Genomic DNA, 23,682 nt, shown 5'->3' with positions numbered 1-23,682 from the left:
ACGTTCTCATAAGAGTACCCTGCTGATATGTGAGTTTAAACAGTCTGAAAAAGGTGTTTCTAATTATCAAATGTTCAAATCTGTAATTCAATCCACGGCAGAGAACAACAACAACAACAAAAAAAAAAAACAGATCCAAATTCAGCAAAAAAAAGAAATGGGGAAATTAAGCGTAGCGGCAGATAAGCCTTTGAAAGGAAGGTAAGGGAGAGAACGCCTAACAAAGTGATCTTGTGGTCAGAGAAAAGCTGGCTGATGGGACCTCTGTATCATTTGTTAAAAATCATGGAGTAATTCCAATGCAAGAAGCTGCAATCTGCAGAGCATCACGTAATATCTGAATTAATTTGTTGCTTCCCCTGTGGGGATGGTGACCCCCGCAGTTGGGCAGAGGCAGGAAACCCTCCCTGCAGGGACCTGCTGCAGCAGGGGGCTACGACAGGTGATGGTCCTGGTGCAGGGGAGGGAGCGTGGTTGCAGAAATGCCTCTGGGAGAGAGACCTGCTCAGTCCCCACTTCTTTTCGATCCTGGCTGTGTGTCAGGCCAAGCAGCTTTGCACTATGTATCCTTGTCCTTCAGGATGTAGACCAAATGGAAAAAAAGAAATCACGTTGTGTAGGACAACTGAGACTGTTGGTCTTCCCTGACAAGATTCAGTGCCGGCCTGGTGCAAAGCTCTGGGAGTCCCATTACTGCCCTTCCTTCCAGTTCATTTAGCTTTTGGTGACCTTCATGTTGCACAGCACAAGGCAGCAGGGATAGCAGAAGCTACTAAAGCACGTATTTGCCTAGAAACTATGACCTGGCCGATGCTGGAAAAATTGATGGTGTACTTCTCATGAGTACAAAGACTAGAGGTTTGAGCAGTCTAAATAAAGTGGCATGGTCGTGAACCCACGTGTTGCTTTTCCACAGGGGCACAAGTATATTTTTTGGGCTCTCTGCAGAGCGGTGGCACGAGGGAGGGGTGGAGTACTTGGCACTGATGCAGAGGGCCAGGCCGTGGTGCAGATCAGAGCTCTGCCAGTGGAAGGTCCAAGGGCTGCTCCGCAGTGGTCATACAGGCAATTCCACAAGCTAGGGAAGGCTTTGGGATTGTTTGGAGTTTCATTTCTATTTCTTTTTTTTCATTCTATTTCTTTTTATTTTATCTGAATTTAATTTTTTTCCCAACTAAATTGCATTTAAGTCATATTTAGTTGGAATGTGGCTTAGTAAGGAAACAGTGCTGCTAAGAAGAAAAGTAAAAGAGTTGTTTGGCAAAAGGGAAAGCTGGCTGCACACATACACCTAGTAGGCTTGTATGAAGTGTATCTCTATCCTGGAAAAAGATCTAAATGGATAGCTTGGGAGCAAGCACTTTTAGATCGTTCTGATCTCAGTCTGCACTCCATAGCTTATGCTGGCTCTAATTTATAGCTATGAAAGTTTGGGGTGAATACTGCCTTTTGACTTTGTTCTTTTTATTTTCCTTTTCAATCCAAATATCTTCTGATTCTATTAAACACTAGAAGAAATGCCCAGACTTTTGAAGATATGTTTCTTATTGATATTAATGAGTCCTGCTGAGATTACACACAGTCAGAACTCCGCAGGTAAGACCAGAAATCCTGTCTGAGGGATGGATTCTGTGTGGATGGAAAAAGCTGCGTGTGGTAAAATAGGTGCAGTGCTATTTAGTAAGTAGGATCATATTCTCTGCTCTCTTGGCTTCATGGAGCTCCACCAGCAAAGAATTTAGGCTAGATTGTTTGGTAAACAGTAGCCTTTTATTTTCAGTGTTTTTCTATAAATACTTTTAATCAAAGCTGCATTGCATGTGTGAAAGTAAATTATAGGTGTATATATAGTTTGATGACAAACATTTTTATATAGCAATTGAATGGTAAAATGTTAAATCAACTTTTAGTAATGGGATAATCTTTTACAGATTTGCCTCCGTTATTACAAAAAGCTGTGGTTAGTATTTTTATTTGATCTCTCTAATAATGTTTTGTCATATAATCTAAAAATAATACCCGTTCACATATATTTATCTTTTTTTCCTTAGGAGGAAGTAATAACTGGGAAATATCTGAATGGTAAAATGCAAAATTGTTCCCACTTATGTTTCTAAAAGGAATTAAAACTCAATATGTCACTATAACTGTTTCTGTTCAATTTTTTATGTATAGCTCTCCTCGATATACTTCATTTTCAGAGGTAATGTATTACTCTCACCATCTTGATTTTAGGTATCATCTTGCACTTCATATACAATGTGTTTCATTTCCACAAAAGCTGGAACATTATGGATAGAATGAAATTGGCTTGTGATTGCTTTGATTTAGATCTCCTGTGAGGAGTATTTCCTCCTAATGAGGAAAAAGCCTTTTTTCATGATAAAGCAAAAAACTTGCATCGAATGAGGCTGAGAACATGCTACAGTATTCAAAAACTTCGATAATCAATTTTGTTCATATGTTTCAGAATGGCTTTCTAAGGAAATTAGGTGTAGTTCCAGCTTTCTGCCCATCTTTCAGTCCCGCTCCATCTCATATCCATTCCTTTTCCTCCAGCTCTTTTTGGCAACTTTTGAATTATTTTCTAATTTTGTCTAAATCTGAAAGAGCAATAAAAGCCTCAAAGACAATTCTACTTTTGTGAAACTCAGTGGCTGGGTAAAGAAGAAAAACATTAAAGATGCTGCTGGGGGAAACACAGTAAAAATTAGTCCCCATACTTTCTTTCTATAAGCAGATCAGGGCAGGCAGAACAAGGTGCCAGGGGTAGTTGTAGAGCTCCCAAATAGCCACTGGAGATGGTACTAATGGCAATGTGTCAGAAAATTGAGATTACTGTGGGGCAGGTGGAGTTAGATGAAGAAAAAATGTAATTTCTCATCCAAGTATTAATTTTCATTGCGTTAAATATATTAGCTATTAATCTAGTTAGGCCAAAAAGCTGAATACTTGTGTCATTATGTTGATAGTGACAGTGTTTGCTTCTCCTGTTTTTGTTTTGTCTTGTAATCAGCCATTTTAAATGTTATATTATTTTACTGGCATTTTTGGTCCTGTTTTCTGTTGCAGTTCTAATGCCTGGACAGCAGATACGCTTACAAAAGTTATGGCATATTTTCATGCCCAAGATGTTGTATTTACTCTTAGCAGCCTGCAGGTTTGTGACATTTAAAATGCATCCAAATTCTTATTTAAAAAGGAATTCTTAATTAATAAGCAACTTATCTCCATGGCCAAAGCTAGTTTGTTAATAGAGATAATAGTCCTGAAGTGTAGCAGAGAAACAGGAAATAGGAATGCCTCCCCGCGCCCCCCCCCCCCCCCCCCCCCAAGATTGCAGCAGTATGCAAGGACTAAATCACGAGAAGATCCTTTTGTATCAAACCTGATGGTGAGCAGAAATTTGGAGTTTTCAGGCTCAGTGTTTGTTTCTGAACTGTGTGTGTGCATGTGCTTTTTTTCTCCATAAAATGGAAGGTTTCTCCCAGATTTTGACTGTGGCTGTAGTTTGCATTGCTTTTGGTGGAATGAGAGCCTCCAGACCATCCTACAAAACGCTTCCACCTTGTAAGACTTCTCTGAGCTCTGTTTTCTGTAAGTTGTCAGTGAGGTAGGAAAAAGTTGTTTATCCTGTGTCATGATGATTGGTTAGGAGCCAAATCCCCCAACCTCACCAGTTTAAGTGGACCTATAGCCTGCTAGCCCAGACATGGAGCTCTTTCTCCTCCCTGCATGCACACACTCCGAAAAAGGAAAATGTCAAATGTGCAGCCTTGGGCTTCATACCCAAAGCCCACAGCCGTGCAGTTCTGTAGCACGCAAATCCACTCCCAAGTCCTGTTTCACTGCCACTGCTCTTCCAAACCTGCACGAGACTGACACCACCTCCTCATATTTTCTCTTGATGTCTTTAAAATTCACTTACACAGATGAATTTTATAATCACTTTAAGGCTGTTATCAGCCCTGAACTCTCCAGCCAAACAAGGTCTTATGTTAATATGTGGTGGTGGCAATGCCAAGACAACAAATGACAGCATTGACTCAAATTCCTAACCAATTCTGAAATAATTCTGGTGGGAATTAGAAGAGATTTTCTCCAGTCTGGTGCTAATGAGCCTTACAGTGTTTTCTGTTCCTATGCTATAATTCCCCTTAGAGTTTTAAAACAGGCACAAGGTTGTTAGCTGGTAATGCATTTTGATGTGAGAGGGGAGATTCTTGCCTTATGACCTGGTACAGGCTTTGCCTCCCATTTAATTGCACTTTTTTTAAGTAGTAATAATATGCACACATTACCACATGTTCTGAGGTCTTTAAAAGGTTCATTTGCAGAAAAGCATTATTACCCTTGTTTTTATGAAGGGAGAAACAGACATTTTTGTTAAATGGCTCACTGCAGAGGACTTGATAATGACACCAGGAATAGCCTTTAAAAATGTTTGTCTTTTCAGCATTGCATTGAGATACAATTTTCTGTTTACATTTTGCGTTGAGGGTGGTTACTCCAGTCATTGACAACATGGACAATACAGAAAGCTAAGCGTTTATCCCTCCTTCAGTGGAGATTTTCAGGGATTAAAAGATGCCCCTAGTAGAATACTGTGAGCTTTATGTTTATTGTGCATTTTTTTTTTACACTTCAGATGTCCATACAAAGTTACTTGCAGAACCTTTTATACCAGCCTAGGCAGCTGCTGTCCGTGTTTCAGCAGCTTGATCAGCAGCAGTTCCAGACTGCAATGAAGTACCTCTTCAACAGCAGAAAGGACCGTCTTGTAAGTCACTGCGTGAGAAACAAAAGCTGCTGTCAAAGGCTTAGATAAAGGGGAAGGGGCCAGACCGGGGGGTCTCACTGTGTATATTGTGCTGTTACTTAGCTGGATTGGAGCAGATTGCAGGAGCCCCTTTCCTTAGGTCAGCGTCTAAAAGTTTGGTGCCAAATCCAAGTGTGGATTTTCTCTGAACCCACTGGAGAAAGGTGCATCCCCAGAGAATGACCTACTTTCCTGCACAGATACTACTGGGAGGGTAGGACTGGTTGTTCTCCAGGTGTGTCTGCTTCTCTACGCTGGCTAGAAAGAGAGGCAAGACGGCAAAAGAAGGTGAAATTAGTTATCTTGTTATAGCACCATACAAGCAAATCATGAGGCAATTTGGAGGGGAAGCAGCACAACACGTTTTGCTTGCCCTTGTGGTGTGTTCTGTGGGTGACCCATCTTAAACAACTCACTGGCTTTGAGTGAGTGCCCCCCAGAGAGGTGGCCTGCAGAGGGGTTTGCCACCCCTGGGGTGGGATGGTGGCCTTGCAGGTGACAGCACCTGGCATCCTCCCTGTGGGCCTCCAGCGTGGGTGTCACTGCAGGGCTGCAGACTAACGTGGGACAAAGGCAGAGCATTTCTCCGGATGTGTGAGGTGACTGCCCAGGACAAGGGCTGGATGCTCCACTACTCAAGCAGTGGCAGCACAGCTCTTGCTGCCTGAGCACACGGATGGGAGCCAGAGCAGCGGAGCATGAGCCCTGTCAGTACGCTGTGAATTTTGTCTTCTCAAATGGTGCACCCTGTTCTTCCAAGACCAATAATATCAGTGACAAGTCACCAGACCTTGGACTATCAGCTCTGACCATGCTGTCCTAGACATACCAGTCTGTGAGAGAGGAAAAAAAAAAAGTGATCCATCCCCAGCCAGGTTGGCTTTATTACCTGGGCTTGTTTCTTGATGCACCTGATCTCTTGGAGGGACTGTTTGTAGTAACAGCTGCAAGAAATACTGCATGGGAAAAGATCTGTTCTAGAGATGCCTACATACTAAATTGTATATGAAATAATACCCATACTATTCTAGTATCCTTTCATTTTTCCAATAACTTACTCTTTCATGAGAGTGTGTGCTGTAACTTCGGCCATTTGGCTGCTGCTTCATTTTGATTTTGTCAAAAGATTCAAGCTGGTCTCTGGCCAACACCAGACAGAAATTATCTGAACCAATGCAACCCAGCAGTATTTTGCAGCTATTTTTTGTGAGAATAGTACTATATCGTTTGTAGAGTACTTTATCAGCTTTCAAAATGAAAAATATATTGAATCAAAGAGACGTTATTTTAACCCTGTGTTGCTTGCAGGAAGTGGGAAATGTTGTTCTTGATTGGAAAAACACTAGAGAGAGAATTTTCCAAAGCCCAGGAGTGAACAGGACCTTGTTTCTTATAACGCTGGAGAAATGCTTTCTGGCCCTAAGGGCTATGGACTGTGTGGATATCCTAAGCCAGGTTTTGCATGTGTCAGCAGTGAACTATCTCCAACCTGATGTCATTGGGAGCCTCCCAAAAGTTCTGCAGGAGGATGCTTTCAGAAACTTGTAAGCCGTTTATTTTTCCAGTCACCACAATTAGTACTATGTAGCATTTGCTGACTGTAAAGAGGTTACTATTTGGTCTCTGTTTTGTCAGCTATAGCTTTCTGCTTTTATCTTGCTGTTTCTAAAAACATTTGACCATGTGTTCTTTTTATTTTAAAAGTTTACTGTTTAGTGAATTAATATGCCATTGTATCACTTAGGTCAACAGTATTCAAGGACCTCTATGACAAAACCTCAGCAAATACACAGAAAGCTCTGTATGGCTGGATGAGGGAGATTCTACAAAAATCATATAACATGAGCGGTATGTTATGTACAAAGTGTTTTCTTGCTTATCATAAGAGAAAAACAGTCAACAAAAGGCTTGTCCATTGTGTTGAATTGGTTCCCAAATTTAGCATAGGACTGTTTAAGAGTAGCTGTCTTGAATACCTTTGCTGCAGAATGCAATAAACATAATATTATTATTCACAGCAAATAGCTCTCCAAAGACACTTGTTCTTCACCTCTTCTGCACAGAGCTATGCACCAAGTTTCTGTTCCCAAGTTCCTTTTTCTAAGACTTAAATAGGGTACAGTCATCAGGCATTCTGCACAGGTGTGCTGCTCACTTCTGAACTCCTACTCAGACTAGAGCGGATCTGGCTGGGAACACATTAGCCAATGCACAGATTAATGTATATGTATATATATATGTGTATATGTATATATATATATGTGTGGGAAATTGCGAAAGTTCTACTGCACATGGCAGTGACTTGCTCAGAAAAGGGACAAAGATAAAACCGAAGTGGATTCAATCCAGTTTTACACATTTTCCTACCTCTGTTAGCCTGGCTAATATGTCTTAATTAGATATGCCACAGCTGTGACAGTGCTGGGGGTGTTCCACGAGAGGGTTGTAATGTGGTGCCACTAATGTGTCAAAGCCAGCACTTGAGTTTCAGCAAACATCCCAGTTTATATTCTTCCTATTCCTCTGGAAATCAAATGCAAAATTCCCACTTGTTTCAGTGGAGCAAAATCTGGCTTCTGGGAGCATGGCTATTTCAAAATGTCAGTGTAAAGCATAAAGTTGTGGAGGGGAAGTTCACAACTCTGTGATGATGCGTGCTATCGTGTGCTAAGCAGAGATGCAGGACTTGCCTCGTGGTACTCAGTAGTCCTGTGAAAATCCCACAGCATCAGACATCATGGTTCATGCCTGAAGGTAGTAAAAGATCACTCAGCTCAGGAGGGACTGAGAATTGCCACGCCTCTCTTATGTCCTGCTTGTTCTTTCACATGCAAAGCAGTGCAGATATAGTGAAGATAAGGTATCATGTTGAGCATCTAGGTTAAGACACTTTGGAGAAAACACTGTCTTTGAAGCTCAGAGTACCCAGCTAGTCTGTAAATGCTTTATTCGTAGGAATCCTGTTTTCATTTAAAATACATTGAGAGAATGTTACTAAATAAATCACATTTCTTAACTGTTAGGCATTATTTTGTATTTTTGCCAAACTTTCTCCGTATAAGTATATGAATGATTTTTAATTTTCTCCATTATCGCTATTGCATATTGCTGAAACAAGTGGTATCATCGCTAATAATATATATAAAGTGTTAAAAAGTATCATGCCTTCCTGATGTTCTTCAATAATATATTTGATTAGGAAAACCAAGTTTAAAAAATGCTGCTCCATACTTAATGCTATTGGTGTAATTTTTCCAGTCCCATACTTTGTCCACTTCTGTTTCAACAACATAAAACATTGATCATTTTCATATGAGAAAATTAGAAACATTTGCAATGCTATTTTGTTTCCATTAAAAAAAAAAATGATTTCATAAAAATGTGGTGCTAAAAACGAGCTAATGGAAGGAACCTGACTCTCTGCTAAGCATTTTTCTGATTTGCAGATATATATATATATATTTTTTTTTTTTTACCAATAATAAAATACTGGGTACAACAAATTTGAAAAAGTGATGAGTTTCCAAACATTTTAGTGAGTATTTATTTGTACAAAACAGAGTTCAGTGAATCAGCTTCATGGGTCAGCGCAGAAAATTTATGGATTTTGGGACGATACATGGTCCATCTGCCTTTAGAAGAAATTCTGAAAATTAGTCTCAATGAAGTAAGTAAAAAAATATGGTTGGATCTATCTTAGTCCAGTGATGTCAGCTACAAACAGTATAAACACAAATGTAAACTTAAACATGAAAAAGAATTTTATATACTTTAATTTCTTAAATATAATTTTTAAAATAAATATAAAATGAATTCAAATCCATTGTCAACCAAATATTCCTCCCTTTTGTAATTCAAAAGAATTATCATTGATATGTAATTATTTATCTGCATTGGGCTTCTGTGACTTGTACCGAAAGAAAGATGGGGGACCAGTGATATTTGACAGTTCAACAGAGAATCATTCATTCAGTGTTGCCTTCAAAAACAGTTTTACCCAAATCTATCTTCTTCCTTTCTGTATAACATAAATGGAGTCAATTAATTTATAGTGTCAAACATTTTATTAGATGCAATCACTTCCTAATCCTCATGCATGATTTTGTTTGCATTGATCAGATAAGACTATTCATTAGCTACGACAATGCAACGAAGCAGTTGGACACGGTGTATGATATCACACCAGAGCTTGCACAAGCTTTCCTGGAAAGAATAAACTCATCAGGATTTGATATGAGAAACACTTCAACTATCTACAGGCAAGACTGATTTTTTTTTTCTGGCTGTGTATGGAGAGAATAAGTAAGAAGAAAAGAGAAGAGTATAAGCAGTAAATAGCTGATGAGTTTGTTGATATGGCATAGCTTTTTCCTTCTAGCAGAAAAATCTAGGCTGAAATCCAACCCTGGTTAGCAACAGTGAAGAACTGCTATTTTATGAATTTTGGACGTGTGCCTAATTAGCTGATGCTTTGTCTCCAGCTCTGCAGTGAGGAGTTGTCTGTAGTAACAGTAAGAGGACCACAGCAGTGTCTGGGGCACCCAGTCAAAACTCTGTTGTTGTATGGTACAGCAATAAAACAAATTGGGATGACAGGACACAAGCTGCCTTGGGTGTTCGAATCACAGCAGATATTTTTTGGAAATTGTGTTACCGTTAGGATTTAAGGAGGAAATTGTAGCTCACACCAGCCAGGGCTGCAGGTGGTGTCCACTTGGTGTCACCAGAGGGGTTGCTCATCATTGTCCTCTTTATAAGTGGTCCTACTGAGCAGAGAAGAGCCATGGTTAGATGCTTGTGACTTTTGTGTGTGCAAGCAGGAAACTGCACTTTTAGGGCTCTCAAATTAGCACTTTTTTTTTTTTAATTTACTTTAAAAATAACAACAACAACAAAAAAAGCTAGCTTTTATTCATAAATACGCAGTGAGCTTGAGCTACCTGCAGGAGAGTGCTGTGCATTTACATTTGCGCTGTCATATAAGTGGATGCATTTAGTCCCAAGACACCACTTTCTGGAGTTATTTGTAGTCTCTTTGGGGGATACCTTAGAGGTTTAAAATAATGGAGAATATGCTTTATGACTTCAGAGCTCCTGTCTTTATTGCAGTGTAACTCATTGACTTCCATGAAGTGTTGTTGATTGTCAGGGATGTAAGTGACAAAAGAATTGTGCCCACTGTCTAGATTTCATGTCAGAAATTTTTAAAGTGATTTTATCACTCATGAGAGGTGCCAGATTGTCACCAATGAGAGGAATATCATGCTCCATAATCCTTAATCTATTCCATTTTCCCAACACACTTATTTTATGTTACTTATTTTAACCATACTGATGATTTAAATGCACTTTTACTTTTAAGAAGTAGCGTTATTCATTACTGCCAATCCCAAAGGAGACAAAGAGCTCTTGGTGGTTATGCAATAATGCATCAGAAGGTAATTATTTGTTATAAAAGTGCAGTTATAATGTTTCTTTGATTTATATGTTAGTTTGATGATGTCCCATGAATTCAGATGGGCTGCAGAAGCAGTAGGTTGTTACATCACTAGGCTGGTTGTTGTTGAGGGACATGGGGAATTAAAAGCTGAGACTTTGTATGCAGCAGATTTTTTTTGTTTTTACAAACTTTGCGGCCACAGCATTGTCCACTGTTGATCTAGTTTACATCTGGGTGTGGACATTTGAACTCTGCCTACACCCGCATCCTTGAATTGGAAAAAACACAGATTGCAGCATGTGAGTTGTTCTTTGCCCATATCTTTGCAAGTTCTTGTCCTGCATAAGTTATGAAAGAAAAGGCTAGGAGTTTTCAGCGACATGGGACTGATTCAGGCTTCCCACAAATTCAGGCTCCCTATAAACTAATTCATCACCACTGCTTTAAAGTTTCAAATGCAGAGAGAGCGATGCACAATTCAGACCTCCATCCATGCAGGCCTGCAGGTAATGGCAACAAATATTCCCAAGGCACAAGTCAGGAGGCCATGTACAGCAGGTGCTAGCCCTTGGTGGTGTGAGGATATGTGCCCACTGACTACAGCCATGGTTGCACTTTACAGAGGTTAATGAAAATGCCAAGAAATGTTAGAGTGTGGAGACAAATGAGCTCCTCATCTAGTTCACAACACAGCCTTACTGTTCTGGCACAACTGAGGCGATGAACCACAGCACGTTGAATCCATCCAAGGGCCTGTCATAGGGATAAAGAAATATGTTTGGTGAGAAGTACAGTAGGCTTCCTTTAAACCTGAGACAACAGAGAGGCTATGCAATGCTCTTAACTGCTGTGCCACCACATGAATGAGTTGTGTTACTTGTGAAATCCAAGCAGGATTTGAAGTAGAGTTCAAAGTGTACATTCAATCCAGATAAAAACTCAGCAAGCTACTTTGAGACTTCTTAATAGCCCTCCATCCTTTTCAAAGTGGAGATTATACTGCCAATTCTGCCAAGGGCAGTGGAGTCTAGTAACTGGGAAAGTCCAGGAATGCACAAATGGAACGGGGGAACTTAAATTTTTGACAGCACAAATATGAGTAGAGTTTAGCTAACTACAGAGAATAGTGCAAGTCTCTCATATCAACATTTCAGGCCATGTAGAGTTTTAAAGATCACCTCTTAAAGCGTTGGTGACAAACAAATGACTTAAGTTTGGTGCGCAAGTAGGGTATACCATATTTCACATTCCTGAGAGTGACAGCTTTTATCTCAGAAGCTAGCTAATGTATTTCTTCCATATAGGCTAGGTTTGTTGGTTTGCTTTTATGATGACATGGAACAGATGGATGCCTCTGTGGCCCGGGCTTTGCTTCATCAAATGATTAAATGCAATCAATTGAGAGGTTTCCAGGCTGAGGTTCAGAAGGTGGGTACTGTGCTCGTGCGTTTTTCCTATTCCTGAAAACAGAGGAGGGAGGGACTTCTTGAATTGAGGAAAAAAAAAAAAGAGTGGAAAAATTACTGGGATCTAAGAAATAAAGGAAATAGTTCTCGAGTGTATGATGCAAAGAATAAAAGCCTATCTTTTTTTTTTCCACAGTGCTCATTCTTTTCTTGTTCTGTTTCTTCTGTATTTCTTTGACAACTGTGGTTCTACTTTTGAATTTTTATGAACTGTGTGGTCACTAAATGCTTGCCAATTTCTATTCCAAAAACTCCAGTTAAAGTTTTGGGTGATAATTGGAAATTTGTTCTTGGCAGACTTTTGTTTCCCATCTGTTTTTTTTTTTGTTTGTTTGCTTTAGCTCAAATCTCAGCTCCTGAATATTGCTATGCAGAACCAGACTTTGAATGATATCCTTGGATCACTGTCAGACGCTGTGGTTGGACTGACTTCAGGTCAGCTGGAATCTTTGTCACCTGAGGCAGTTCATAATGCTATTGCAACACTAAACCAAGTCTCTGGATGGGCAAAAAGCCAAGTTATGATTTTATCCAGTAAATACCTCTCTTATGAAAAGGTACCTTTGATATAGCTTTCCTATCTTCTCTTTTTTAATAGTGAAATGTCTTTTTTCTCAACAATCATTGTAGATGTTGAAAAGCTTAGTATCAGTATGACACTTTTTGTAGTACTGTTAGTGGTTAGAAATTTTTGTTTAAATTAAATAAAAACATTCAAAACTGTAGCCTAAAGTAATTTTCTAGTGACATGGAGAATGCCTATTTGCGTTTGGCAATTGTATATATTATTTTGTTTGTATTGCTGCCGCATGCAGCAGAACTTGCATGATCAAAGACTATATATTGGGCTATATATTAAAATATATCATAATGGAAGGAATCAGGCTTCTCTGTTTCAAAATAAAGGAGCCTCTGGAAAATGGTCGTATTTGTTCCCTGGACAGTCTTGTCTGGATTGAAAAATATCAGAGGAAAGTACATCCCTAGGCAAGAAAGGCATTAAATATTCAAGAAAAGTAGTTTTGATTTATTAACTTTCACTTTTAATGTGTCTGCTGTACACAACCCAGATAACTTTTCCTCTGTTATGTCTGCAGGTTTTATTTTATAATGTTAGTCAAATGGGTGCATTGGTAACTGGTATTAGCACCCAGTCATTCTACAGGATGAACCCAAAGGAGCTTTCTCAGGTCATTCGAGGCACAATGTCCCAATACTCGCCAGACTTATCACCTGCACAACAACAAGGGATCCTCAGGAAGGTACCTGCGTAACAGGTTCTCGTTGTGCAAAAGCATAATAAAGCATAATATGCAGAGCATGATTTAAAATGTTATCACTGAGATGTGGGTTTAACTCAATGGTTAATATTTCTAGTGTTGTTTTTTTTCTGGAAAAGTCTGTTTTGAAGGCTCTCTCTAGCTTAGTCTATGGCTTTTTTTTTAATACTGACAAGTTTTTCTTTTATCCTCTCTAGAGAAATATTATACAGAATAGAAAGTCAGATCCTGTAATTCTAAGCATAAGTTCTGAAATGTCATGTGTTTGTCTCTTCCGCTTTTTAGATAGCTTCATCTAGAGATTTTTCTTCACCAGTCACAGATATACAAGGGGCTTTCTTTAGAGAAATATCTCTTCCTGATTTATGGAAAGAGACTGGATATAATTCTTCAGTGATGAAAGAAAAAGAACTAAGAAGAAGCCAGGTAAAAAACATTGTGAGCTTTCCATTCCACTGCGATTTAGTATGATGGGAGAATAGGAAAAGTGTTGTAATAGGTGTTAAAAGAACGTAGGCAAAAGGAAGGAACTGCCGCAAATATCTTTTCATGTAAGCAACTAGTGGTCACTTAGAGCCTGACAGGATTCTAAGTCAATATAGTGGAAAGGAAAGCATTAATGTTCTGAGTTCAAATATATTAAAGTTTCTGCCATAAATTCTCTTTCTGGTACTGTGTATACTAGATACTTGCATGTACGACCAGTCCTTTGGCTCTTTCCAGAGATGGAAGGTTGGACCAGATGACCTCCAGAAGTCCCTTTAAACTTAAATTTTATTCTGTGGTCATGTTCCACAAACATGTTTAACATCATCCCACGGTGCCTGTCACTGATATCTTATGAAGAACAGGTTCACCACTGGATGCCTGCAAAACGATATTGTTGGCCAGGCTGGACCCCAGAAATGCCTTTAGGGTACATAAAAGCATTAAGCAAACAAAAACCTTGCAGTAGTTATTGTATCTTTCAACTGCATTACCGAAGTTTAATTTTGTGTGGTGGTTTTTATTTCAGGCTTTATATCTGTATGAGTTACTGTCTAAGAAAAGCTCTCCTGTTGACCTCCTAAGGTATGGATGATTGTCTTTGGAAAGGGGTTTAAGTCTAGATCTGTGATCAAAACAACTTTGAGGTAAACAGTATGTAGTTATTTTGTACTGTTTTGTTTATTCATTCCTTGGTACCACAAGATAACAGCTTCTTCCTTAAAAAGAGTCTCCAAATCCAAATCACTGCACTGCAGAGGTATTGTTTTGTTGTTTTTTTTGACAGCCTTTAGATTACAAGAAAGAGAAGGGGGGTGGTTGTGGAAACTAAATCTTAGGACATTGTTGTGGGGAGTAAGGACTGAATTCTGCTAAAAATACTGAAAAATTTGAACTTTGCTTTTCCCTATCAGCACAGGACAGCTTGTGAAAGGAGTGACTTGCCAGTTGATTGAAAGTATGGGCACAGACTTTTTTTTAAGCCATTTTAAATTCTTTGAAAAGAACCTTCATCTGCTTTCTCCATATCAGGTAAGACCAAAAAAAGCAATTTCATTTTTCACTTAGGAATTGCAAGAAGTTTCTACAGTCATTCCAACTTGCTAATCCATGAATAATCTGTCTGGAAATATATATATATAACTTTTGGAAAGATACAAACACTCCTATGCACCCAAATATAGGGTGTTTTATCTCTGATGTCTGGAAAAAGTAAAATCCTCTGTAAAAAGAAAAATCTTCTCTCTGAAGATAACATGCACAGTCTTCTATATGCTAATTTACAAGCCATATTTCAGTTCTTCCTCAAAAATAACAAATACTTAAGATCTTAATTTTTTGTTACTTTTAGGTTAATTGTTTGGCTTGGAAATTTTGGAAAGCCTCCAGTGCATCCATTCCTCCCTTCCTCTTGTTGGTGCTGCCGTAAGTTACATTTTACTGTATCTTAAGTTAGCACATCCATAGTAGAACATTCGGAGTAGTCCTTGTGAGCACTTTTTTAATAACCTCTTCAGTCCTGGGAAAGCCAGTAATTCAGGTAAAAGATAACATATAAAAAGTGTTCGCTGACTGCAGCCAAAGTCTACGTCAAGTGAAAGCTGGTAACACCCGGTGTCTTTTAGTATACCCTATTTTTGTCCCAATTGTGAATTCCTTTGCATCCTTGAAATCAGACTCCCTTGAAGCGTGCTCTGTGCAGACTGAATCACAGCACAGTGATACAGCAGCAATGAAAAAGTTTGTAATGTTGTTTATGCTGTAAAACAGTTTACGCTGTTTCTGATGCCTGCTGAAATAAAGGGGATAATTGAGTAGGCTGTCATGAGTGTCTTGTTGAGAATCACAAAACTAGCTTAAATGTAGTTTACGCTGGATTTTTTTCTTTGCATTTTTGTTGTTTTCTTCCTATATTGTGATACTTTTTTTGGAGGGGGGGTGGTTGCTTGATTTTTTTTTTTTTTAATATGCTACTTAGTTCCACTTACCTTTTTTTATGGTGTTTTTTTTGAAAGCAGGGATGTAAGATAAAGCCATCACATTGCCGCCCGAGAGTACTGCTCTGTGTTGTTAAAAACATTTCAATGTGTTTAGAAATACTTTTTGTCAGTTAGCAAAATTTTCCATGATGTAAGTAGTCAAGTAATATTCAGTAACAGCTTTTCTTCCTCAGAAAACAATTAACGATCATACCTTGATAGGAACTGCTGAGCTGTAACTCCTCACATGTGAATTCTCCTTTTTTCTTTTTCTTTTTTCACACCTGCTGAAAGAGATAAAATGGTATGAGAACTATTATTTTGCCAGAATGTTTTTAACTAATTTAAGAAAAACCTGATCAAAAATGAGAAAATAAAATGGTTCTGTTTAAAAAGGCATTAATTTTATTTAAAACATGTTGGGGATTAATTGCAACTTTTCTGGCCTGCCTAGTTTATCATTTTTCAAATTCAGGCTTGCCTCTGAATTTTTTCAGTCTCCACAGATTTTATGGGTGCGGTTTTGGGCATCTGAGAGTCAGGTTTGCATTCTGAGACCATTTTAATTCTTTTGGCAGGGTTGAGTACCTGGAGTATGTTTCAGGCCCTCTGTGTGTCACTTTCATTGAAAGCCTTGGGAAGACTGAGGTGGACCTCTTGAATCCAAGCCTTCACAAAAAAGACGCTGTCCTGCAGAAAGTGCAGGAGTGTTTGGTAGGCATGGTTAGGGGGGCCAGTGGTAGAGGGGAAGCTGCACAGAAGTCATCTGTAATTAGCCACTGACCGTTCCAAACTCAGTGAGAGTGGCTGAATAGCTTTATCTCCCTTTGTTGTCATGTGGTGCATCACGAAGTCATACTGCCTGCTTCTACTCTCCAGTCTGCACGCAGATGCTCATGTTCTTCTGTAGATAGAGCCTGTGTCTTGGGTTGATGTTTTCGGCTCTGTGTTTGTGTACCTGGCATATTTTGTGGCTTCTGCCACCAAAGAGCTGCAGCAGTCACCATTTTTTAGGGAAAACTAGTTCTTGATGTAGCTGTGATTATTCATGTCCTTGTACGTAAAAACCAGCCCTATAATCCCTCGTGTTTTTGGCTAGAAAAATCCCACAGAGTGAAGCTTTGTGATAGCAAGAGCTTGTGGCCCCTTTGCCACACAGGGCCATGTGAGGACTCTCCTAGCTAGCAGAACTGCGCTGCTGCTGCGCTTGTTGGGTGGTTGCCTGGAGATTGTGGCAGGAGATCTGGTTTTAATTATTTTTAAGTGTAGTTCAATATGAAATAAACAAAGAATGCTTATTAAATATCAAGTGCTTATTAAATATCACCAGTTTTGTTGGTAAGAGCAAGAAGTATAAAGTGGCTTCAACAGAAACTATAGATTAAGTTGCCAGTGCAAACTGTTGTGTCTTTGTTCCTTAGAGGATCACAAAGCTTAAATGTGTTTTGATGCAGCTGAGTGATACAGGGCAAGAGCCAAGATTAGCTCTACCAACAAGGTAAATGCTTCTTGTTTCAGAATGGTTCCATTGCTGATGAATATGATGTTGACCTACTCGGAAATCTAATCTGCCACTTACCTCCAACCTTTCTACATGACAGAATGTCCCTGAAGGCAATGGCAGCAGCCCTTCATCAATTCAAACTCTGCCAACAGCTCAGCCATGAGCAGAAGACTGAAATTAAATACAAACTCCTTGAGTTATACGGGTAAGGTATTAGGTATACCACCCTGCTTCTGCTGATGGTTAAGGCATGCAAGGTATTAAGGCAGTGTTCTTTGCTCACTAGAATGACATTTCTGTTCTGGTGTGTAATGTGATAACTGTGGAACAAACTACAGCCCCAGGGACACTCTGAATGAGTTAAGTCCCAGAGAAAAAGGAGAGAAAGCATAACAGTTGAGGGAGGGGCAGGCAAAGAGAATCTGGCATGGCAAGAGCAAGAGCATTACTGGCAAAGCATGGCACAGGAATGCAAAGAATTCTCACGTTCAATGCACTGGTGCGAGAAGAGAAATAAAGACAACCTGTGGCAAAGGGGGAGAGCCAGAGGAGGAAGCAGAGGGATGTCAAGTTCAACCAAGTGAAGCAACAGAGCGGAAAGCACGTTGGATGTCATTAATGACTCAGATTAGGAGGCTGGTTTGAACCACGCTGCTGTATCAGTCATGCAAAAAGCAAAGTTGTCCTCTGGCAAGGATATACCATCTGTCTCTTACATTTTCTCTTAGAGATATCTTGCATTTGAAGACAGAGACTGAACACACAGTTTCTGACCATGCCTTCAGTCCCAAAGTCTGTCACTCGGTGCTTCTAGTCATTTTAGTTGCTCATTCAGGTTCCTCCTAGTTGTCAGCATTTTTCTGGTAATGGAGTAGATAAATTTGCCACCAGAAACCATCCCTGCATAAATCTGAATGAATCATGGTTCGCTGTGCTAAATAATACTTCATTTTATTATTAAGAAAATACTTGTCTAGTCCAGTGCCCTCATAATGGGGCAACAAACTCCACAAAGTTTTCTGTGAGAACACACACTAGTAACAGACTGGTTGGACTACCACCTTCTGCAGGGACTTGCAGGATGAAATTTATTTATCCAAGTGCTCTCTTAATCAGCTCCCGAGTGGGTTGGCAAACATGTGTCAGATTTGTGTCTTAAATCAACTCCTGAGTGGGTTTGTCAGGTTTGTGTCACACAGCCCAAATAGGCATAGTGCTAAGCAACATACATTTTGAAACTCCCAGCACCACTCAGAGCGGAGTTTCCTTCCTATTCCTACAAATAATTTAACGTGTTATTTCAAGAGGTATGGTACCTATCATAGAAAAAATCTCTAATACAGAAATGGCTTAGGTGTCATTAGATGTGGCTGTCCAAGGTGTTAGAGCTGCCTTTCACTACTCTTGATATTACAGATGAAGAAAATAGCACTGAGAGTAAAAAATATGGAGCCAATAAGATAGGTATTTTTCAGTTTCATCACCTATGTTTCATGTTCCCGTCCCTTAGTTTCAAAAAGTTTGAGTTACTTTCCTGAATTGCTTAGTGAATTTGATCTTTTCAGAACCAGCGGGAAACTGTCCACTCTTGTGAGGTGTGCGTGGGCCTGTTTTTCAGAAATGATGAGCACCCACAGCTCCTGTTGGCATCAGAGAAAGCTGCAGTTGCCCAACAGCAAGGAAAACCAGCCCGTGTAAAACTGCAGATAGTTTAATATTGGAATAGGCTTGTTTGTTTGTTCAAATTTTTAAGCAAGTACTGGTAAATATTGCTTACCTGTGTATTAACCAAGTTGATCCTTAGGATAAGGTATTTGGAAAAAAGATGGTTTCAGGTTTGGCTGTGAGGTTTCTGCTTCTCTTTTGATGCCATTTAGCAGGATACCATTGCAGCATGAATCTGAGAGAAAATGGGATATTTTTTTTTTTAAAGGTCTTTCTCCTTGCTTGAACACTGTCCTGCTAAGAATGCTATGAACATTGAGTGAGAGAGAGAACAAAGCTCCATGATTGCAATGTTTGAAGGCTTCCTCTGAATGTATTGAATTCCACTAATGCCCCCTGTGTCAGAGAGAGATGAGAAAGTAGAGTCTGATGTTAATATATATGATTCATCACACTGGCATAGGAGCATCTGTCTTTTCTATATAATACAGCGTAATAAAAACTCTGAAGTTTTAGTATAATTTTGATTGCAAACATTCTTGATCAATATACTTTTCCAAAATGTTTCTTCAGCTCCCCGAAGAACTGGACAGCTGAAACAACATTAGATATTGGACCATTCATAGCTGAGTTGTCAAAAAGAGAATTAAATGTACTTGCTGAAAAGGTATGTTTTTATTTTAACTTTTAATTTTGTAAGAGATAATGTTAGAATTTGGGTTTCACAGTCTAAGTTATGTAACCTGAATATGTGGCCCTTTGCCCAAAGTACAACATAGCACACACAGTAGTAACTGATATCCTCAGCATTGCACTTTGTAGTTTCTTTGCCCTCTTTAGTTCATATAATCTTACAATTTTTTATGTATAGGGTTAAACTATACTGGAATGAGGTTTCGTTATTCTGCAGAAATATGTGAGCACAGTCAGCAATTTTTCCTCAGGAGATAACGCATATAATTGCCCAAATAGCATGGGACTTCTCAACTGAAAGGGAGGTGTCTAGCAGGGTGGAGGAGAAAGGTCAAAACATCACAAAAGCCTGAAAAAAAGGTGAACAGGTAAAAAATATTCCTCATAATTTAGTTGGGTCTATATCATCAATTCTTATATTTATCTGACAAATTTGAAACAAAATATTTTCCATACCGTATATCATGTAACAGAGGAGCTCTTGCTACAATAAGGTCTGGAGGCAGTCTCAGATGTTGCCAGAAGCTGAGAGGACATACAAAAGGAAGAATTGCTCTGAATTTGTTTTGTTTCTAATACTGCTTTTCCTTAAAGATCTACCACTAACCTTTCAGAAGCAGTTGGTTTATTCTCCTTCTGTTGTGAAACATCTGCACAACTCGGAAGGAGGCTGAGCTGTTACTAACCCCTACTTTGCTGAGGTCTGCAGGAGTCTCTCTCCAAAACAATTTGTTTTAAAAGGGGGAAAGATGTCTTACTCATTGTTTTGCTTTCCGTTTAAAGTTCCAGGATATCATTTTGCAAATAGCAAAGACAGTAAGGCCAATTTCTTCAGCCAAAGAGCTTCTATCAACTGTATTTGAATCCGTCTCCAATGCCACTGCCAATATTGAACCACCTCTTGTCAGACCAGGTGAGTGTTTCACCTGGTGTCTGTGTGGTGTCAAAGTGCCCGATTTGCATTTGGGGCTCTGGTGGTGCAGTTTAAACTGACTTTTCATTTTGACTTAGTCATTAAATGTATTCCAAGAGCAGGACAGTAAAAATTAAAGCATTAAGTAACTTACCAGGGATCAGTCTTCTAGCTAAAACAGTGAGTATTTACTCTGTTGCCTGTGGCCATCTGATGCACTGACCAATTGCTGAAAAATTTGATCTCAGTACGTGATTGCATGGTTAACATCTCCTGGCATGTCTGTGAGTGCACAAAGGAAAAGATTAATGACTTGTATTATGGTTTCCTGTTTATTTTGGCTTTTTTTTTGGCTTCCTTTGTAACAGAAATTAAGCTTCCTTGAATTAAGAAGCAGTGGAGGTGACAAGTTACTGTTGTGCCAAAAGAGTACACGTAGTTAATCCTTTGCCAGACATGATCGTGTGTTGACTCAGCTGTTCTGAAATCTGACATCAGTGGTGGCACCGTGTTTTGTCTGTCCAAATGGGCAAAGCTTATTATAATCTAAAATATATTTTAATTAGCAATCAGTCTACTAGAATTGCTAGCGACAAATGGATCATTTTCTTTGTAGAAAATGCATACTCTGACTATATTCTATTACAACAATTCCTTCTCTTATCTTAAATTCACCTAGGCAGAATTTTTAGGCCATGCTGTCCTGTGCTGTGGAGAATGACAATGTTGTAGGGGAGGCTTTTGAATGCACTGCTTAGAATTTAGAGCCCAACAGTTTCAGGGGGGTTGGTACTGTCTACCTTTATGCCTTCGAAAACCTCCCCATCGGTTCTGTCCAACAGAATGCACGTCCAAGCTCCCACCTAGCCCTGTGCCTGCATAGAAATCCTCCCACTTGTATAATAGCGATTCTGAATGATGACTGTGGCGTCCTTTACAATGTTGTATTCATACACAGAGGGAGATAGAAAGTGTTCTGCAGAGCTGTATTTTGCATTGCCTGAACAAAACCATGACCTCGGTTGAGCAGAGAAGTCATTACACATTTTTCATGCTCTAAAAAAGCAGGATCAAGCTGGTAGAGTAGCAGAGTCAAGCTGAATGGATCAAATTCACTCTTCCCTGAACAAATAAACCACCAGATCATTAACTGTTAAGAAATTAATTAAGAAATGTGTAGGCATGGGCCACAGGATTAAAGGTTCAGCATCAGATGTTTCAGCACATTTTTGTCCTCACAGACGGTTTTTTAGAACTCTGGATCACAACACACAAATCCCAAAGGCTCCTCTAATCAAACTTCTGTCCAGTGCAGTTGCAGAGCTGTCTGATACTTGCACTGCAAGACCAATATGAACTTGCCAGTGGAACTAATGATCTTTGTCAAAGGATAACAGGGTTCCAAGGCTGCTCACTCTTCACTCAGGTTGTGCTGGCGTAGCTGGGGGCAAGAGTGGAAGATGAGCAATGGAGGGATTGTTTGTTCTAGTCCAAGAAATTCTGCAGTCCAAGTGTGGTATTGAAGTTCTGTTACCAAACATAATCTTATCAACTCCACAGAGCTCACACAGTAGTTTCAGTAAGGATTGAAGTTTTCTGACTTCTAAATCACTAGAAAATTGACTACTAGGAAAGTGGCTCTAGAATGACATGGATGGTTCTCCATGCTACCAACCTGATAATTAACATTTCCTACTGTCTGGTTGTGAGCGAATAGTAACAAAAGTAATAATTACAGTGACAGTTCTTACATCTATGCCTATGCCAAGGAAAAAGCACAGGTGATGCTTAAGGCAGATTGGAGCATATGAGGGCAAAACTCATTTGCTTAAGGCAAGTTGGAGCATATGAGGAATCATCTGCCCAAGATGCTACCAGAATGGAGCAGCGATGGTGGAAAAAGAATTCAAGTTGCTTACCTCACAGCACTGAGATGTTATAATATATTACCTATATAATATGTTCATCAAACTAAATATGATTATATAGTAGAAGGAAGAATGAAATAGCATCAGATACAGGAAGTAAAGCCAGGAGTCTAATTAGTATTTCCCTCTGTAATAGTGCCAATGTATCTGGTATGTTGCAAATAATAAAATCAATGTTTTTTTCCATGAACAAAAAATAATAGGTTTTCATGACTTGGGGAAGGGAACTGCATTGTGTCTGGATGCCAGTATTTACATGAGAAAAGCTGACCTTTTTGCAGCATGGGAAAGTGAAACAATGCAGCTTCACAGGAAAGCACATACAGGGAGAGCAGAACATCAGCTGGTACACTGCAAGCTGAACAACATTTTCGTTTGCTCAACAGATTCAATTTTTTCAGTGTTCTACCCACTACTGCAGCTTCTTTTGATGCAAATAAATCCCTCCTCTGCCTCCTTTCAAAGTACAAATCTACTTTGTACATCCTCACTTTATTTATCTGTGGGAGCTTAGCTCAGACAGAGCATCTGTGAAACTCTTGATTTTTACTGGTAATGGTCATATCTAAAGACATGTAGAGATTATTTGGTTTAGGTCATTATTTAATAAGGTTTTCCTGAATTAGTGACAGGAGAAAGAGAAGTAAGTGAGCACATTAGGATTCCAGTTTCTGCTTTCCATCAATATTAGATGTAGATTACACCAACAAAGATCAGGTTTTGTTAATACTCACACTGGAAAATATCTCATTTGATCATGTATGGATCCAGAACCTGCCCATAAATCAGATTTTTAAATGCAGGTTGTCTGTCCAAACAGTTGTGCTCTAAGTGAGCCACTCTCTCTCATTCTTGACATTTTAACAACCTGCTTTTGATACGGAGAACAAGCACTGTGCTCCTCTGACACATCCAGTTTCTGTCTTCACCTTGTTTAAATGTCAGGCAAGTCTTACAAGCCATACATCTCTGTCACAGTACTTTAGCATGAAGGGGCCCCTTGTGGTTGTTACTTTCTTATTGAGCTGGGTTCGTATATGTGCTGGTTAAACGTGAAGTTCATTCAGCTGCAGCTTTTCTGGGAGAGCAGGGGTGAGCAGCCTTAGCCGTGGATGGAAGCTTCCACTGAGGCTGTTCCAGAGATCTGCATTCCTACTGCATCGTGGCCCCCAGTGGGCACTGCTTTGACCGCAGGCTAAGCCCTTGCCTGGGTTTTGCTTCCTTTACAGAACTGGACCTGAAAGAAACTTGGAACATCTTGGTTGCTCTTAGCACTGTGCACATTCAGATTTTAGTGTTTTTTTTTTCCCGGCATTCTATATTGTAACTGTTCTGAAATACAGCTACTCCTCTTTTCTCTTCCAGCATGCACTGCCTTTGGACGACAAAAAATGTACCTGATTTCTTGCTAATTAGGCAAATTCTGCTTTTGTATCCACTACATCAATGATGTAAATATTTAAAGAAATAATTTCATTGTAAGATAATTAGTTAATCAATATCACATTG

The 23,682-nt window shown here is 39.3% G+C and overlaps 1 protein-coding gene across 1 annotated transcript in view; it reads left to right on the top strand.

The window, feature by feature from the left end:
- The first annotated feature begins 3,538 nt into the window (after window positions 1–3,538).
- OTOA (otoancorin) overlaps window positions 3,539–23,682 on the top strand; it is a 30,094-nt gene continuing 9,950 nt past the window's right edge. Inside the window, exons 1-17 of the mRNA XM_035548834.2 lie at window positions 3,539–3,597; window positions 4,649–4,780; window positions 6,128–6,363; window positions 6,564–6,683; window positions 8,387–8,486; window positions 8,939–9,078; window positions 11,564–11,687; window positions 12,067–12,282; window positions 12,823–12,987; window positions 13,291–13,431; window positions 14,021–14,076; window positions 14,406–14,523; window positions 14,843–14,916; window positions 16,049–16,184; window positions 16,989–17,179; window positions 19,213–19,306; window positions 20,116–20,245. Coding sequence (XP_035404727.1) covers window positions 4,649–4,780; window positions 6,128–6,363; window positions 6,564–6,683; window positions 8,387–8,486; window positions 8,939–9,078; window positions 11,564–11,687; window positions 12,067–12,282; window positions 12,823–12,987; window positions 13,291–13,431; window positions 14,021–14,076; window positions 14,406–14,523; window positions 14,843–14,916; window positions 16,049–16,184; window positions 16,989–17,179; window positions 19,213–19,306; window positions 20,116–20,245 — 2,173 coding nt within the window. The 5' untranslated portion in view covers window positions 3,539–3,597. The remainder of the gene's footprint in view (window positions 3,598–4,648; window positions 4,781–6,127; window positions 6,364–6,563; window positions 6,684–8,386; window positions 8,487–8,938; window positions 9,079–11,563; window positions 11,688–12,066; window positions 12,283–12,822; window positions 12,988–13,290; window positions 13,432–14,020; window positions 14,077–14,405; window positions 14,524–14,842; window positions 14,917–16,048; window positions 16,185–16,988; window positions 17,180–19,212; window positions 19,307–20,115; window positions 20,246–23,682) is intronic.

Source organism: Cygnus atratus, chromosome 15, assembly GCF_013377495.2.
Source record: "Cygnus atratus isolate AKBS03 ecotype Queensland, Australia chromosome 15, CAtr_DNAZoo_HiC_assembly, whole genome shotgun sequence".
In the NCBI taxonomy this organism is placed as follows: domain Eukaryota; kingdom Metazoa; phylum Chordata; class Aves; order Anseriformes; family Anatidae; genus Cygnus; species Cygnus atratus.
This window is presented reverse-complemented; position numbering and strand designations above follow the sequence as displayed.